Source organism: Zea mays, chromosome 3 (genome assembly GCF_902167145.1).
Source record: "Zea mays cultivar B73 chromosome 3, Zm-B73-REFERENCE-NAM-5.0, whole genome shotgun sequence".
Taxonomy (NCBI): domain Eukaryota; kingdom Viridiplantae; phylum Streptophyta; class Magnoliopsida; order Poales; family Poaceae; genus Zea; species Zea mays.
The window spans coordinates 8,278,595-8,295,783 of record NC_050098.1 but is presented as its reverse complement, the minus strand read 5'-3'; the positions used below and the strand labels follow the sequence as shown (position 1 = coordinate 8,295,783).

The 17,189-nt window shown below is 44.1% G+C and overlaps 2 protein-coding genes and 1 pseudogene across 4 annotated transcripts in view; 2 read left to right on the top strand and 1 right to left on the bottom strand.

The window, feature by feature from the left end:
• The first annotated feature begins 3,313 nt into the window (after positions 1-3,313).
• The window catches only part of LOC103649654 (LOC100272535-like pseudogene), a 43,175-nt pseudogene continuing 29,299 nt past the window's right edge, over positions 3,314-17,189 (top strand). The window contains exons 1-10 of the transcript NR_156758.2: positions 3,314-3,505; positions 4,222-4,962; positions 5,044-5,124; positions 5,243-5,301; positions 7,165-7,276; positions 7,425-7,826; positions 14,640-14,697; positions 15,014-15,106; positions 15,193-15,235; positions 15,392-15,587. The product of NR_156758.2 is annotated as a protein-like pseudogene (transcript). The remainder of the gene's footprint in view (positions 3,506-4,221; positions 4,963-5,043; positions 5,125-5,242; positions 5,302-7,164; positions 7,277-7,424; positions 7,827-14,639; positions 14,698-15,013; positions 15,107-15,192; positions 15,236-15,391; positions 15,588-17,189) is intronic.
• On the bottom strand, positions 9,587-10,820 carry LOC118476629 (uncharacterized). The gene is made up of 2 exons (XM_035966142.1): positions 9,740-10,820; positions 9,587-9,654 (listed from the first exon to the last, which is right to left on the bottom strand). Exon 1 carries the CDS (start codon positions 10,803-10,805, stop codon positions 9,747-9,749), a length of 1,059 nt encoding a protein of 352 aa, XP_035822035.1. The 5' UTR covers positions 10,806-10,820; the 3' UTR covers positions 9,587-9,654; positions 9,740-9,746.
• On the top strand, positions 10,903-12,732 carry LOC118476628 (uncharacterized). 2 transcript variants are annotated; one of them, XM_035966141.1, is made up of 3 exons: positions 10,903-11,349; positions 11,398-12,487; positions 12,573-12,732. In XM_035966141.1, the coding sequence occupies exon 2, from the start codon at positions 11,404-11,406 to the stop codon at positions 12,478-12,480; it is 1,077 nt and encodes a 358-aa protein (XP_035822034.1). In that variant the 5' UTR covers positions 10,903-11,349; positions 11,398-11,403; the 3' UTR covers positions 12,481-12,487; positions 12,573-12,732. The 2 variants fall into 2 exon arrangements, with proteins under 2 accessions (XP_035822034.1, XP_035822033.1); XM_035966140.1 differs by having other exon boundaries at positions 10,903-12,487.

The window sequence follows — 17,189 nt, the reverse complement described above, 5'->3', positions numbered from 1 at the left end:
CACTGCATGGTCGCAAATTTACATGGTCAAATGAAAGGTCTTCTCCAACTCTTGTACGACTTGATAGGGTGTTCTGTTGCAATGATTGGGAAGATTTCTTTCCTAATTCGCTCTTGCAAAGTGCATCCTCGGGGGTGTCGGACCATTGTCCTCTTATTCTCAGCCTTAATGTCCAAACCCATAAGAAGAGGCGTTTTCACTTTGAAAGTTATTGGCCCAAATTGCCGGGTTTCCTTGAGGCTGTCAGCCATAGCTGGAATGCTCCGGTCTCCACTGCTTGCCCTGTTGAGGGTATATTCTTAAAACTGCAGCGACTTAGCAAGGGGCTGCAAAAATGGAGCCATCACAAGGTTGGTAATGTAAAGCTGCAACTTGCTACTGCTAAGGAAATTCTGCACCGCCTTGAGATTGCCAGGGACAATAGAGTGCTCTCACCCGGGGAGGAATGACTTAGAAAAAAATTGAAACTGCATTGCCTCGGTTTGGCATCATTGGAGCGCACTATTGCGAGGCTTCGCTCTCGCATTTTGTATCTACAAGAGGGTGATGCAAATACTTCTTTCTTCCATCAGCAAGCCCGCTACCGCAAGAAAAAGAACTTTATTGCAAAATTCCAGGTTGAGGAACGTATTGTCACCTCACAGGAAGAAAAACAGCAAGCAGCCTTGGATTTTTATGATAACCTGCTAGGTACAGCTGAACATAGGGACTACACCCTGGACCTACACAGCCTGGGCATTCAACAACATGATTTGGGGGATCTTGAGCTTGTTTTTTCTATGGAGGAGGTTTGGTCAGTTGTTAAAAATATGCCTTTGGACAAGGCTCCTGGGCCAGATGGTTTCACAGGTCGTTTTTATAAGGTTTGCTGGGATATCATCAAGGAGGATATGATGGGTGCTTTGCTTGCTGTGCAATGTGGGCATGTCTCCAAACTCAAACTCCTCAACACGGCTTTTATCACCCTCCTGCCTAAGAAGGTGGATGCCCTGCTGGTCAAGGATTACAGGCCAATAAGCCTTGTTCACAGCTTTGCTAAGTTGGTGACCAAAGTGCTAGCAGCTCGGTTGGCACCCCACCTGCCAAGTATGGTCTCTATCAACCAAAGTGCCTTTATCAAAGGAAGGAGTATACAAGACAATTTCCTACTGGTGCAGCAACTTATCAGATCATTACACCACTCAAAAGAGCCTCACATCCTGCTGAAGTTGGATATTTCCAAGGCCTTTGACTCGATATCCTGGCCATTCCTGCTTGACATGTTACAACACTTGGGTTTTGGTCGAAGCTGGTGCAACCTTATTAGTCTGTTGCTTTGCACTTCCTCTACACGGATCCTTGTCAATGGCGAGCCTGGGGAATACATTCTGCATCATAGGGGTCTTCGGCAAGGCGATCATTTGTCCCCCATGTTGTTTATCCTTGTCATGGAGGCTTTGAATGCTATGGTCAGTTATGCTTTCAGGGAACATATGCTGCAGCCGATTGCAAATCAACATGTCAAACATTGTATCTCCTTCTATGCTGACGATGTTGTTTTGTTCATGCGGCCCTCTCATCAGGATATCTCAGCAATTATCAGCATTTTAGACATCTTTGGTCATGCTACTGGGTTAAAAACGAACATCTCCAAAAGTTCTGTTACGCCCATTCAATGTGGAGCGAATGAGCTGACCACCATTTCTGCCTTATTACCATGTGCTACAAAAAATTTTCCCTGCACTTACTTGGGGATTCCTCTATCAATCCGTAGGCTTGCTAACTCTGATCTCCTGCCGCTTGTTGATAAAGTTGCTGATAAACTTCCAGGATGGAAAGCTAATCTTCTCAGCCGGGCTGGTCGTCTTGTCATGGTTAAGACAGTGTTGTCTTCTGTCCCTATCTATCTTATGCTTGCTTTAGAACTCCCTAAATGGGTTTTTAAGGCAATCGATAAGAGGAGAAGAGGCTTTCTTTGGAAGGGGCAAGGTGATGCAAATGGAGGTAACTGTCTTGTGTCCTGGGAAGCTGTCCAGCGGCCTCTCAAGTATGGTGGTCTGGGTATTCTCAACCTGGAGATGTTTGGATGGGCCCTACGTGCCAGGTGGCTTTGGTTACAAAAGACTGACGCGTCAAGGCCATGGGCTGGTCTCCCTATCCGAGTGCACCGTAATGCAAAGGCCCTCGTTGATGTGGCTATTACCTCAGTGGTAGGCAGTGGTGAATCTGTGAAGTTCTGGACTGATCGTTGGCTCCTTGGTAAAACTGTGGCTGAACACTGTCCAACCCTTATCCAAGTGATTTCTAGAAGGGCTTTAAAGCGAAGAACAGTAGCTGAGGGGCTCACAAATCGTCAATGGGTGTCAGATATTCGGGGAGGATTGTCTGTAACGGTCCTAGTAGAGTATCTGCAGCTATGGAACTTGGTTGATGGGGTAGTTCTGCAACCTGACATCGCAGACCAACACATCTGGCGCCTCTCTGCTCATGGTACTTATTGTAGCAAATCGGCCTATGATGCTCTCTTTGTTGGCTCTATCCCTTTTGGCCCTTGGCGACGTGTCTGGAAGACCTGGGCCCCCTTACGATGCAAATTCTTTGTATGGTTGGCAATCAAAAACAGGGTTTGGACAGCTGATCGACTTGCAAAAAGAGGTCTGCCCCATCCAGTTGCTTGCCCTCTGTGTGATCAGGCCGAGGAAACCATCCAGCATACTCTTGTCTCCTGCGTGTTCGCTCGGCAGATATGGACGTCCATGCTACACAATTTAGGCCTCCTTGCCATTGTGCCTCAGCATGGATGCACTCGTTTCTCAAATTGGTGGTGCCAAAGTATCAAGAAAGTGGAGAAGAGTCTAAGAAAAGGTCTTAATTCCTTGATCATTTTGGTTGCTTGGGAGATTTGGAAGCATCGTAATGCTTGTGTTTTTGAGGGGGTTGTGCCCTGCACCCAGCGAGTTCAGAGTGCTGTGATTGAGGAGGGCAACGTCTGGTGTTTGGCTGGTGCATCAGCTCTGCAGGACCTCCTGCTGCGCCAGCTCCCTAGGGGACCTTAGCAGTTTTCCTGCTGGTAGTCGTTATTGGTCGGGTTGTTACCTTGTGTGTGTGGTGCGTTGTGTTATTGCCGGAGGGGTCTCGGCCTAGGGGCCTTTGTAATTAGGGGTTGACAAGTCTTGTCTCTCCTATGTTCTTTTTTTCTTCTTAATATAATGACACGCAGCTCTCCTGCGTTTGTTCAAAAAAAAAAAAACAGAGTTTTCAATAATACAGTTTTGTCAATACCATGGTATTTTTGCAGTATTCAATACTGCAGTCCATACCTCTGTTTTCTCACGCGTCGGTCGCTCGCGCGCGTGGATACCTCCGAGCGCGCGTATTTTTTCCTTCTCCCGCGTGCGGCGCGCCCTAGCTTCCTCCTTCCCTTCCACTCCCGTCCATAGCAGCGCTGCCACCACCGACGGAAGGCCCTTAGCAGCGCCGCCACCACCACGGGAGATGCGTGGAGAGATGAAGCAAACCAAGTCAGGTACGGATCCTTCTTCTTTCTTCCCCCATGGCACCATTCCTTCACGTACATGTTGTCCTCCCCATGGATTCCCGCCGCTGCCTCCCTTCCTGCATCCTCCATCCCGCCGGCCCCTCCCTTCCTGCGGCCTCCATCCCGCCGGCCCCTCCCTTCCTGCGGCCTCCATCCCGCCGGCCTCAATCCTGCCACCCACCACGACCTCCCTCCCTGCTCTGTTCCACGCGACCACCCTCCCCCTAGCCTCCATTCCCGTGACCTCCTCCCCCTGGCCTCCATCCCGTGACCTCCTCCCCCTGGCCTCCACTCCCTGCTCCCTCCATGCCGCTGCAGCAGCCCCTCCCCACATCCTCCTATTTCTTTTTCAGATTTTGCTGTTGCTTCATCAGATTGGATTTGTTTAGGTTTCAGTTTGGATTAGTTTGTGACTGCTCTAGGTTTCTAATTGGATTTGTTTAGGTTTCAGTTTGGATTAGTTTGTGACTGCTCTAGGTTTGAAATTGGATTTGTTTAGGTTTCAATTTGGATTAGTTTGTGACTGCTCTAGGTTTCAAATTGGATTTGTTTAGGTTTCAGTTTGGATTAGTTTGTGACTGCTCTAGGTTTCAGATTTGATTAGTTTAGATTTCAGTTTAGATTTGTTAGGTTTGAGATTTGATTGTTTGCTCCAGTGGCTACATTAGGTTTTTAACAATTCGTTGATTGCTATTTGTTTGTAGGAAGAATAGAAATGAGGGCAGAATGGAATGAAACAAGAACTTGTTTTTTTGTGAGCTTACTGAAGGAGTACAATTCACCAAGATATCGTGCCCAAAATGGTTGGACAAAAGAAGCATGGAACAACATGACACAACGCATCAACGATAAATTTGAAACAAATTTTGTGGTGACGTAATTGAAGAACAAATGACCAGTGGGGGCCGAATAAACTTACAAATTCATACCGAATTTTGCCTGGTCCACTAAAGCTGCCTGCGCCCCCCCCCCCCCCCCCCCCCCCCGCATGGGCTCGTAGCCCACAGACGTCCCAGGAGCTGGCCCAATTTATCTTCGCCATCCATTTCGATTGAATGGCCACGATTTACCGAAATCGCATATATAAATGAAAATTTCGGCATGCCCTAACCCTAGCTTCATTCGCTTCCGATATTTCCGGAGTGGTATAGGGCGGATTTGGTGGCGGCGACTGTGAGGCGGGCGAGCGAGGTGGTCATTGGGCTCGCGCCGGAGAACGCTATGATCCCGCTGTTCGAGACGGGGGGCGCGCAGCTCGAGCTCATACGGGATGCCGAGATTGAGCCGTGTGCCTACGTGAGGTGGGAGCAAGGGAGGCCGAGAGGATCCGCTTCATGAGTTGGATGCACACGAGAGACGTTGGGGATCCCAGCTTCCCAATGCGGGAGATCCAGAAGAGTCAACGGCGGATCGATCAAGTGGATTAGCACTCTCCCCTGTCTGCGGTACCGTATACTCTCCCTTATCTACGATTCAGTTTACTCTCTCTTATCAACGGTTTATGTTTAGTTTTCTTATTATTGCAGTGATCTGTAGAACAAGGATAAGTCGGGGACGCTGTTCTGCTTTGCCGCGATGGAACATGTGTTCCAATCCGAGAATTTCAGGTCTGTCAACCTATCTTCATCATTGGCCGGGCAGCAGAGCTAAATAAAGTTTGTGCTCTACAATCGCATGCTTCGCTATACACATCACCACATCTTGAGTAATTTCATTTGATTTCAGGCTGGGGCGGTTGGGATGAGGGGGAAGCCAATGGGAGATGGATCAAGGAGATGAGCATGGTAAAGTGTACTTACTCTCCACGATATAAGTTTTATGCTCTATTTACTTCACCGGTTTCTCTATTGTTTAATGATCAGTAAAATAAAACAATATCAGTTTCACCGGTTGTTTGTTTCAAGAATGAGATATAAGTTTTTTTACCATATGTTTTGTCATGTCGAATATTAGTTTCGACTACCATTTTAATTATGTCTATTAGCCTGCCTTTAAGAACGCACTATTATTTGATGAATGGGTATACCTGCTATTGACTAAATAATTAACATGTAATATACCCTTGCCTATCATCCATCTACCCAAGCATCATCCCCAATCAAACAAACAAGCCATGCCATTCGGCATTCGCACAAAAGCATACATGTTATTATCTGGTTAAACAATATCATACCTGCTACTGCTATAATGCTGTTTATTAATCATTTCCTAAGTAATGTTAAGCATTATCTGCTACTGCTAATAAACATGCACGCTAAGAAATTAGCAAAACCAAGATCCCTATTCTAAATGAATGTTGTGCAGTCTAAGAGTGAAACAAGGTCAAGACTAAAAAAGTCTATTAAACTATTGTTAATTAACTAAGCATGCTGTCAATCTATGTAGAATTGTAATTACTAACACTTGTTTGGAAAATTGCCTCTTTAGGCTTTGTTCGTTTACACCAATCCCGCTCTGGATTAGCATGGATTGGAATTAAATCCATGCCTCAATCCATGCCCCAAAATAATCCATGACTAGTTAATTTTTTTTATTCGGTTAAACCCATCATGGAATATAACCCAAAGGTTTGAGAATTTTTTAAACTATGGAAGACATGGATTCTATCCATAGCCCATTAGGTATGGAACAAATCCATGAGATATTGCACAAGTTTACATTAGAATCCATGGATCAAAAGAATAACTAGCTTTGAAAGTTGCATTGATTTGTTGATGGATTTAATCCCACCATGGGATTGGGTGTGAGATATGGATTCACCCAATCCATACCCGAATTAAATCCATGGTGGGATTATATCCCATGTAACCGAACAAGGCCTTACAGGGCTAGACGACTTCCTGGTGAAGGTAGCTTCAACAGACCATAACTTTCATGACGCTTCAACCCGCTGCAATGAAGACGGCGATGAACACAATTTCAACATAACATATAACGGTGAAGGGTTTAGTAGATGAATATAATAGGGGATGTATGTGACAAATAGAAGAGTTCTCACCAAAGGCAAATGAACAAAACCGAAAAGAAAAGGAACATCGTATGTAATTTATAGTGAAACAAAATATATGTAAAGAATAAAGAGGGACGTGAGGCGTTGTGAGAGCGGCAAGATCCGATTAAAAAATTGCCATAACCGAGTGAATTCGAGTGAGGTGGGGGGTGTGGAAAGCGTGAAATCTGGTTGGCAGGCCCTATTGTCAGAGTGTGCATTAAAATCGGATCAGGTGGTCTGGCACCGGTTCAGGAGAAACCGGTTGCGTGGGAACGTGGGTGGACTGGCACCGGGTCAGGAGTAAAACCGGTCGCGTGGTGGCGTCAGTTGGCGGGTGGACGCGCGCTTCGCACTGGGACGCACGACGGGACGACAAGTGACGCTTTAAAGGAGTAAAGAGATTGACGGACCTAAGCAACTGCATAACCATTTCGAGGCCTATTTTGAGAAGCCCACAGACGGAAGATTACGTCTCCTTGTCACGGCCCAAATAGAGCGCGACGAACATATACTCTATAAATAGATGACCTTGACGGCTTGACTTAGATACAAGAACTCATCAGAATCTCCCCGCCGCCATGCGGATCTGCAGTACCTTCATCCTGTTTGATCCAAAGCCGACTCCTTTTCTTCCTCTAATCCTTCTTTCTGGCAGTATTTGTTAGGGTTTTCTCCGGGATTGAAGGCACTGCTGCAGGCTGAAACGTTTCTCGCTTGATTGGCGGAAGAAGGGATTCCAGCGATCTGTTTGCTGCTAGCTGCGAGAGGTATACATACTTTCTTCCTTGATCGTGCTGAATCTTGGTGCTAGTTAGTAATCTCTTTAGTCGAGGGGATGGATTGCCTCTCAATAATTGCCCGTTACTCTTCAGTTTTCGTAACTATAATGCACCCCCACTGGTTTTTACTGTGTAGTTCAATATGTCTCGGACCTTCAAATCGACGACGGGTCTCTCTCGGCGGTTTCTGAATCTGATCGCGGCCAACCACTCCCCTGGCGTCAAGTCGCTGCACCGCATCGGCCTGGGTCGCATCTTTAACTCAACGCCAGCGCCAATACCAAACGGAGATCGATTGGAGTCCGCAGCAGGACAAGAAGACTACATGGTGCGGCCCCGCGCGTTGGATATCATTCGGCTCCCCACGCCGGTAATGAGCTTCCGATCTTCAGCGTCATTTGAAAGCAAAGAATGGAAGTTGGATTGCTTCCCGTTTTCGGACTGCAAAGTTTTCTGCATGGACCAGTCAGGGCGCGGTTTCCTCTTCGATGCCAACTCGTGCGGGGTGTCAACCGTGGCCCATCTCCATACACCCAAGGTGAAGCCCATCTCCCTCTCTATCCCCCAACCTAGTGTATTCACTCAGATTCATTTATGTTTTTCAGCAGCTGAAGACTTCTTTTCTGCTATGCTTGATTGATGGGGCTGCGTCTTCACCCAGTTCTGCCTGTGGCTTGGGCTATTTTATCTTCCTCTGCGCATTATGTTTTTCGGCTCACTTTCGAGCTTGTATCCCCGGTATTGTAATAACATTATTCAGACTCTGTAACTATTTGAAGTAATGAATGTGGTTACTAGCCTCCTGGGACTAGTAATTATATCACATTTGAGTCCCAAAGGATCGGGACGCTTCAGGTGGTATCGGAGCCTATAGGACTGGCCGTAGACCACAACCCTGACCTTAAAAGTTGCCTTAACAAGAAAACACCTCTTACCTCCAAGAAACACTCTTTCCCCTTTTCCCCGATATTAATAGACCTTTCCTTTCGTCTACCAGATGGAAAACCCCTGGGTGATTAGGACTTCCTATTGCTCAGAGGAGGAAGGCTTTCCTCACCTTCTTCGAAGCTGCGCACTGCGCTTGGGGATCCGCAAGAAGCCCGAATATGTCTGGAAAGAGTACCGTGAAAATGGAATGGAAAAGTGCTCTATGGCGGTCTACTTGGGAGAAAGCCGGAACTACCCAAACCACCCTCCTTTCCAAATTACCTTCATCGGGCACCGCTTCCCAGACACATGCCAGAGCGTTGCTCGAAAAGCCCTCAAACAACTATGCCAAAACTATAGCCGAGAGACCTTTGAAACTCCCCTCCGATATTTCCCACCCAGCAACAAAAACACCCCAACCTGGAAGAAAAGACTCCAGGCTCTGTCAGGAGGAGATTCCATAGAAGATGATCCCACTATCGTCTACATGGCCGAATACCTCCACACCCTCGACAACCACTACGATGAGCTCTCCTCCCATTGTACCCACCTAAACTCCCGAGTGGAAAGCCTAGAGCAGCAAGTCAAAGAGCTTACGCAAGAGAAGGTATCCCTCCAGGAGAGTCTCAGCATAGTGGAAGGCGAGGAAGCCAACACCCGTGAGGCCTATCGGACCTTGAAGATAGACTTTGACAAGAAGCTAAAGGCACTCGCCCCCAAAAAGAAGATCCAGAAGAAGACCACTAACCAAGGATGACAGACAGAGAAGAAGAAGGCCCCTCTAGCCCTACCTCCCCCCAGAATCGATGACTGGTCCGACGAAGAAGATGTATCCCTAGCCAGCCTCGATGATCTTCTCAAGGCATTTGGGGACACCTTAGACAAGGAACTCGCTAGCACCTCGAAGAACGCCCTCGTGTAGTCTTCCCCTGTAGTAGTCTTATGCTTGTAATGTGATGGTGTGATGAATAAAATAACTTGGTTGAGAACAATTTGCATGTGCATGATAGTGACTCTCTTCCCTGGCAGATGGCTTCGGATAAAACCACGCCTACCGCCTCAGGGATTGGAGCAGGTTTCCCCCGAAGAGCTGAAGGGGAAGTCGTTAGAGAGGAAAGTGAAACCCACCTCCCCGCACCTCCACCCCTACCCTTAGACCTAGCCCAAGTTCTAGCCAATCAGACCCGACTCATCGAGGTCCTCACTCGAAATCTGAAAAATCAACGGCCAAATGGTGGAAGACCGCAAGACAGAATGGGGGACTTCCTGAGACTCAAACCTCCCACGTTCGCCGGATCAAGCAACCCTCTCGATGCAGACGATTGGATGCGCACGATCAAAAGGAAGCTGGAAGCTATTGGTTGCCCAGAAAACCAGCGTGTTCAACTGGCTGCCCACCAACTCTCTGGTACTGAGGAGAAAATTCAAAAGATATGTACCTATGGTTCAAATATTTAGAACAGAAAATCTGAGAATAAGATGAGAAAATCTGAGATCAATAACAGCAATGAAATCATTAGTTACCTGAGGTTCAAATATTTAGAATAGAAGGTATGGGCTTTAAGCGGTTCAGCCCAAGCTTATGAAGCAGACCTTCAGTCTTGAAACCTTCAAGAGCATATTGAGCATAATTTGGGAATGTATAGCGAAGTAGGCGAATGACTTCCTTCCTGGTGTACGTGTCAAGTAAAGGGTCCTTAACACCTTTGAAGCTTGCCTTACAAATATCGTTGATCAACTTGTTTTCAATGGAATGCATGCAACCAATTCGCATAGTATCCACCAAAGCTGACCCTATCGGATGCAGAACTGAGTGGGGTCGATATGGCAATATGTTCAAAGAAGGATTGCTATGATACTGCCCAGCAATTGGCTTCCCTTTAACCAATTTGGAATGTACCCCAAGAAAATTGGATAACATGAAGTGACCCTGGCAAGTAAAGATAACATCTTGGTCATAATATGCCACATTTAGATGTGCACAGATTGAACATGATTCAGTTCCTTGATTCCTCATCAACATCTCATGACGAACGAGACGGTGAATGTGAATGCATAGATTAGAGAACTCTTCATCTGAGAGAAATGCTGAATGGTATATGGCATCATGCAACTTATGGGCAGGATTTTTCAAGGTCTCAAAAAGCGAATCCCGATACTCAGGTAGACTTGAGATACTACATGACAACTCCTTCTGCAGAACCATCTCCATAAAATCTTCAAAGAGAGACTCTTGTAAAGGAGAGCTTGAAGAATCTTCTGAAGGAGAACTTGTGGACAAAGATAAATTTTTCAAGCACAGCATGTTCAGTCCATTAATAACTCCTAAGTTATCATAACTAAGAAGGCCCTTCAGTGAAATCTTTCTTGATTTTGCAAACTCTATCTGAATTAGTCCTGTCCAAAGCACATGCCTGTTGTCATCTAACATCTGATACTTTCTGTCAGCCAGCATAGTTGTTATCAATCTTTGTGTTGGAATAAGTTCCATGACAGGCCTTGCTTTGAACCAATCCTCCAGCGGGGTACAGTGTCGAGCAGGGATGCCAATATTCATGCTGCGGCCGCTGCATATATGATAGTTATACATTAATAAGTAAAAAGAAGATTTAAATGCAAATTATGAGTAATAAGGATAAAAAACACACATTAAGGTATAGGAGTCACAACTGACTGTACTGAACCTCCTAGTAAACCGCCTCGACGCCCTCACAATTGCAAAAAGGCCCATTTTCTGCAATAAGCTATCCATCAGACTAATATACAACTTCATTAAAAAGAACCAATATAGGGACATCATCCAAAAACGTACAAAATTTACAAAAGCAGGGACAACAATAAATCTTCCATATTAACAGAAAACTGCTAAACTAAAAGAATGATATCATAACAAGGGCTAACTCATTGTGTAACCGTGGTGTTTACCACACAAATTTTTTTAATTTCATTCTCGTCATTACATAATACAAGCAGAATGGAGGAAGAGATGGTGTTTACCACACAAAATTTTTTAATTTCATTTTCGTCATTCCAGAATACAAGCAGAATGAAGAGAGTACCTCTGTGTCTGCTCGGTTCTTCTGGGTGACAGGGCGGCGGCTCCTCTGCTTCTGGTGACAGGGCGGCGACTCCTCCTCAGCTTCAATGTGACAGGATAGGGTATTAGGGTTGCTCCTCGGCTCTGAAGGATGCGCACAGGGACAGAGAAATTACAACCCGTCAACGAAAAAAAGGCAAGGACTCACCTTGGGAGACCTGCTCGACACTGTACCCCGCTGGAGGATTGGTTCAAAGCAAGGCCTGTCATGGAACTTATTCCAACACAAAGATTGATAACAACTGTGCTGGCTGACAGAAAGTATCAGATGTTAGATGACAACAGGCATGTGCTTTGGACAGGACTAATTCAGATAGAGTTTGCAAAATCAAGAAAGATTTCACTGAAGGGCCTTCTTAGTTATGATAACTTAGAAGTTATTAATGGACTGAACATGCTGTGCTTGAAAAATTTATCTTTGTCCACAAGTTCTCCTTCAGAAGATTCTTCAAGCTCTCCTTTACAAGAGTCTCTCTTTGAAGATTTTATGGAGATGGTTCTGCAGAAGGAGTTGTCATGTAGTATCTCAAGTCTACCTGAGCATCGGGATTCGCTTTTTGAGACCTTGAAAAATCCTGCCCATAAGTTGCATGATGCCATATACCATCCAGCATTTCTCTCAGATGAAGAGTTCTCTAATCTATGCATTCACACTCACCGTCTCGTTCGTCATGAGATGTTGATGAGGAATCAAGGAACTGAAGCATGTTCAATCTGTGCACATCTAAATGTGGCATATTATGACCAAGATGTTATCTTTACTTGCCAGGGTCACTTCATGTTATCCAATTTTCTTGGGGTACATTCCAAATTGGTTAAAGGGAAGCCAATTGCTGGGCAGTATCATAACAATCCTTCTTTGAACATATTGCCATATCGACCCCCCTCAGTTCTGCATCCGATAGGGTCAGCTTTGGTGGATACTATGCGAATTGGTTGCATGCATTCCATTGAAAACAAGTTGATCAACGATATTTGTAAGGCAAGCTTCAAAGGTGTTAAGGACCCTTTACTTGACACGTACACCAGGGAGGAAGTCATTCGCCTACTTCGCTATATATTCCCAAATTATGCTCAATATGCTCTTGAAGGTTTCAAGACTGAAGGTCTGCTTCATAAGCTTGGGCTGAACCGCTTAAAGCCCATACCTTCTATTCTAAATATTTGAACCTCAGGTAACTAATGATTTCATTGCTGTTATTGATCTCAGATTTTCTCATCTTATTCTCAGATTTTCTGTTCTAAATATTTGAACCATAGGTACATATCTTTTGAATTTTCTCCTCAGTACCAGAGAGTTGGTGGGCAGCCAGTTGAACACGCTGGTTTTCTGGGCAACCAATGGCTTCCAGCTTCCTTTTGATCGTGCGCATCCAATCGTCTGCATCGAGAGGGTTGCTTGATCCGGCGAACGTGGGAGGTTTGAGTCTCAGGAAGTCTCTCATTCTGTCTTGCGGTCTTCCACCATTTGGCCGTTGATTTTTCAGATTTCGAGTGAGGACCTCGATGAGTCGGGTCTGATTTGCTAGAACTTGGGCTAGGTCTAAGGGTAGGGGTGGAGGTGCGGGGAGGTGGGTTTCACTTTCCTCTCTAACGACTTCCCCTTCAGCTCTTCGGGGGAAACCTGCTCCAATCCCTGAGGCGGTAGGCGTGGTTTTATCCGAAGCCATCTGCCAGGGAAGAGAGTCACTATCATGCACATGCAAATTGTTCTCAACCAAGTTATTTTATTCATCACACCATCACATTACAAGCATAAGACTACTACAGGGGAAGACTACACGAGGGCGTTCTTCGAGGTGCTAGCGAGTTCCTTGTCTAAGGTGTCCCCAAATGCCTTGAGAAGATCATCGAGGCTAGCTAGGGATACATCTTCTTCGTCGGACCAGTCATCGATTCTAGGGGGAGGTAGGGCTAGAGGGGCCTTCTTCTTCTCTGTCTGTCATCCTTGGTTAGTGGTCTTCTTCTGGATCTTCTTTTTGGGGGCGAGTGCCTTTAGCTTCTTGTCAAAGTCTATCTTCAAGGTCCGATAGGCCTCACGGGTGTTGGCTTCCTCGCCTTCCACTATGCTGAGACTCTCCTGGAGGGATACCTTCTCTTGCGTAAGCTCTTTGACTTGCTGCTCTAGGCTTTCCACTCGGGAGTTTAGGTGGGTACAATGGGAGGAGAGCTCATCGTAGTGGTTGTCGGGGGTGTGGAGGTATCCGGCCATGTAGACGATAGTGGGATCATCTTCTATGGAATCTCCTCCTGACAGAGCCTGGAGTCTTTTCTTCCAGGTTGGGGTGTTTTTGTTGCTGGGTGGGAAATATCGGAGGGGAGTTTCAAAGGTCTCTCGGCTATAGTTTTGGCATAGTTGTTTGAGGGCTTTTCGAGCAACGCTCTGGCATGTGTCTGGGAAGCGGTGCCCGATGAAGGTAATTTGGAAAGGAGGGTGGTTTGGGTAGTTCCGGCTTTCTCCCAAGTAGACCCCCATAGAGCACTTTTCCATTCCATTTTCACGGTACTCTTTCCAGACATATTCGGGCTTCTTGCGGATCCCCAAGCGCAGTGCGCAGCTTCGAAGAAGGTGAGGAAAGCCTTCCTCCTCTGAGCAATAGGAAGTCCTAATCACCCAGGGGTTTTCCATCTGGTAGACGAAAGGAAAGGTCTATTAATATCGGGGAAAAGGGGAAAGAGTGTTTCTTGGAGGTAAGAGGTGTTTTCTTGTTAAGGCAACTTTTAAGGTCAGGGTTGTGGTCTACGGCCAGTCCTATAGGCTCCGATACCACCTGAAGCGTCCCGATCCTTTGGGACTCAAATGTGATATAATTACTAGTCCCAGGAGGCTACTAACCACATTCATTACTTCAAATAGTTACAGAGTCTGAATAATGTTATTACAATACCGGGGATACAAGCTCGAAAGTGAGCCGAAAAACATAATGCGCAGAGGAAGATAAAATAGCCCAAGCCACAGGCAGAACTGGGTGAAGACACAGCCCCATCAATCAATCATAGCAGAAAAGAAGTCTTCAGCTGCTGAAAAACATAAATGAATCTGAATGAATACACTAAGTCCAAGAACTTCACGAAAGAAGTATTGTTCCATCGGTTGTCAAGGACGACGAGCAAAAGTCTCTCTTTTCTACGCCTCTTGATGTGTGGGCGAGCTCAAGTTTCTCTGATCCTTTTACAATCAGCTGTAAAATTCTTAAACAAAAATTCGGGACACCTATGAATGCAATATTTGACTTATTTGATTTCAAAATTATTATTCTTTCTCACTAATCTTCAAATGCAAGTCGATGCAAGTGCTCACTGACCTTGAGATGCAAGTTGATGCAGCGATGCAGGCGCTTATTGATCTTCACGTGGAGGACAATGCAACCGCGACGATACACAAGTATATTATTCTTCAGTACCTTGGTTTTGCATGTTGATGTCAGTTTTGATTAAAAAAAGTCTATACTCGCACAGGATAACCACATGGTCCAAACATCAAAAATTACTTTTTCCAGGTTCAAAGTTCAACAGATCATGTAACATTTAGGTTTTACATTTTTCCTATTGTATGTTAAAAAATAATGAAAATTTGAATTAAATTCTTACTAGCCGGTTAATTTACTCCGTTAATCCCTCATTAATGTATGTACTGTTTTCATGCTAATTAAACTTTGGGAGAATTTTTTTCCAACTGATGTGGAAAAATGACCATTCAGGCATTTGAGAAGGGCTACCCATCTGTTTTATGGAATGTCAATTGCAATTTATTCAGATGCTAATTTTGCCTTTGTATGATCTTTACATAATAGGTTGGTAAAAAGCAAGGTCCATCGATTATTCGAGACTTAATGTGCAACTATTTTTACAGTTTGTCAGTTATATATAACCTTTTCAGGGTATAAGAAGTTCAATCAACATTTTCCCTCCATGAGTGAATGGTAACGTTTAACATTGCATTTATAAATCAATACTTTGGGGAATAGATTTATTTTCACCCTCAAACTCACAAATTGCATTTATAAGTCAACCTGTTGGGGAATACTTTTACTTCCATTCTTGAATTGACTTTTCTTATCTTGTGAACGCTACAGCAGATCGATCAAATTGAGAAGATGACTACTTCAATTGAAGATGATCGGAAGATAAGTGTTTGTGATATTTTTTTATTGCCACTTTTTGTTCCTAAATCAATCATTTGCTGTGGTTCCAGAAAGTAACTGAGGAGTGATAAAACGACAATTTTGAGCTTCAACGCTTTGCTAGGTTGGCAAAAAACTTAAAGCAACAGAGGTAAGTTCGACTTATGTTACCCTGGGTACCTGTATCTATTTCAATGTAAGGCATATCATTTGTAAGCCTCTGGTCTGAAATACATGTCGCCGGTTAGTTTAGATTTGAGCTAATCGTCAACATGTGTTTTAGATCGGATAGAGTACTATTTTAGAAATGTTTGGACCATACGAGCAGCCTATTGTCCACAACAACAAAAAAAAACTTAAAATAGGCACAATATGGTTTGACGGTGAATGAATACACAATTTCAGAGCACAAAGAGCAAGTCCCAATATATATTGCATTCCCCATCTCTAACAAGCATACCTTTCATTGTTTGTAACAGTGTTCAAGCTAATGTTTTGGTGCTAGAAAAGGCTTTAATGCATCAGGCTTGTGTTCCTGTGTTGGATAATGCTTAGAGAAGTTTAGCAGTGATAATGCTTCACTATTCGAAAATCAGTAAAAAGTTTAGACCATTTATGTGACATTTTTGGATAGTTCCTATGTTGTGTTGCAACCATTAACTATATTAACTGTATATTTTCACATGGTGGGACAGATAGAGGACTTCATAGTGTTCATTCGAATAATGTTGATGTATAAGTTAACTTTCCACTTTTCTTGGTTACTTAATGAAATTAACTTTTATAGATTTGTGTCTACATAGTGTTCATGCAAATATTGTTGTATATTATATTATATTTAAGACTCTTAATTAGTGTCATTTAACAACAATAAAAAAAAATTACACAATACATTGTTGATATGAGATAATCAAGTCCAAAAAATGTAGAATTATACGGGCGCGGCGAAGCGCGCCTGCCATCCTAGTAATAATGCTAACAAGAAGAGTCCTCTCTCCCTTCACGTTCTGTATGTTCTTTTTTGTTCTTTTGGAGGAGCAGGGCGTCTTTGTCAATTTAATGCAAGTAAATCAGGAGAAAGTTTTGTTGATTGATATTGACAATGATCATATTCAAAATCCTATTGGTGATGGCTTTTCAGCATTTAAATCAACTAGCCCCAAATGCATGTGATTTTTTATCTGAACAGCATTAGTATATGACAAAGTAATTATACATTATGTTGATAAGCTTAAAATAATTAGTTACATGTTTTCGTCTATCGGTCCCGTGCATCGCACGGGTTTTAAGCTAGTCTATGAAACAAGTGATTAACGTGGTATGATAATTTGATTCATTCCTGATTCTATGGATCGTCCGTTCCTATCTGTGTTATTGGGATCGATTCGTTTGCCTTTTCCTTGAATATTACACGATTTTTTACTGTTATTGTCATTGTTTTGTAGTCAGTTTAGTGCCAGAAAAATGATCCCGAGCATGATTTTTTCGGACTCAGATCAGAGAAGGGTTTCACCAGATTTTTTTTAGCACAAGGGCAAAGCCCCCCACCTCCTTAATAAGTGAGTCACCTTACAAAGTATAAGGGTTTGACCAGATAATTTCATTTCTTTACGAATCCCTGAAATAAACAATAAAAATACAATCACTATTGCATAAAAATTGATAGTGATCCAGTCATAAAGAAATGACACTGCATTTTATGTTTGAACGTCTTACTCATATAGGGGTGGCTAAGGAGTGAGATTAGTTAATT

Excerpts from the sequence above, each read along its gene's own strand:
- LOC118476629 (XM_035966142.1), bottom strand. The coding sequence starts at position 10,805 with ATGTATAACTATCATATATGCAGCGGCCGCAGCATGAATATTGGCATC.
- LOC118476628 (XM_035966141.1), top strand. The coding sequence starts at position 11,404 with ATGCGCACAGGGACAGAGAAATTACAACCCGTCAACGAAAAAAAGGCA.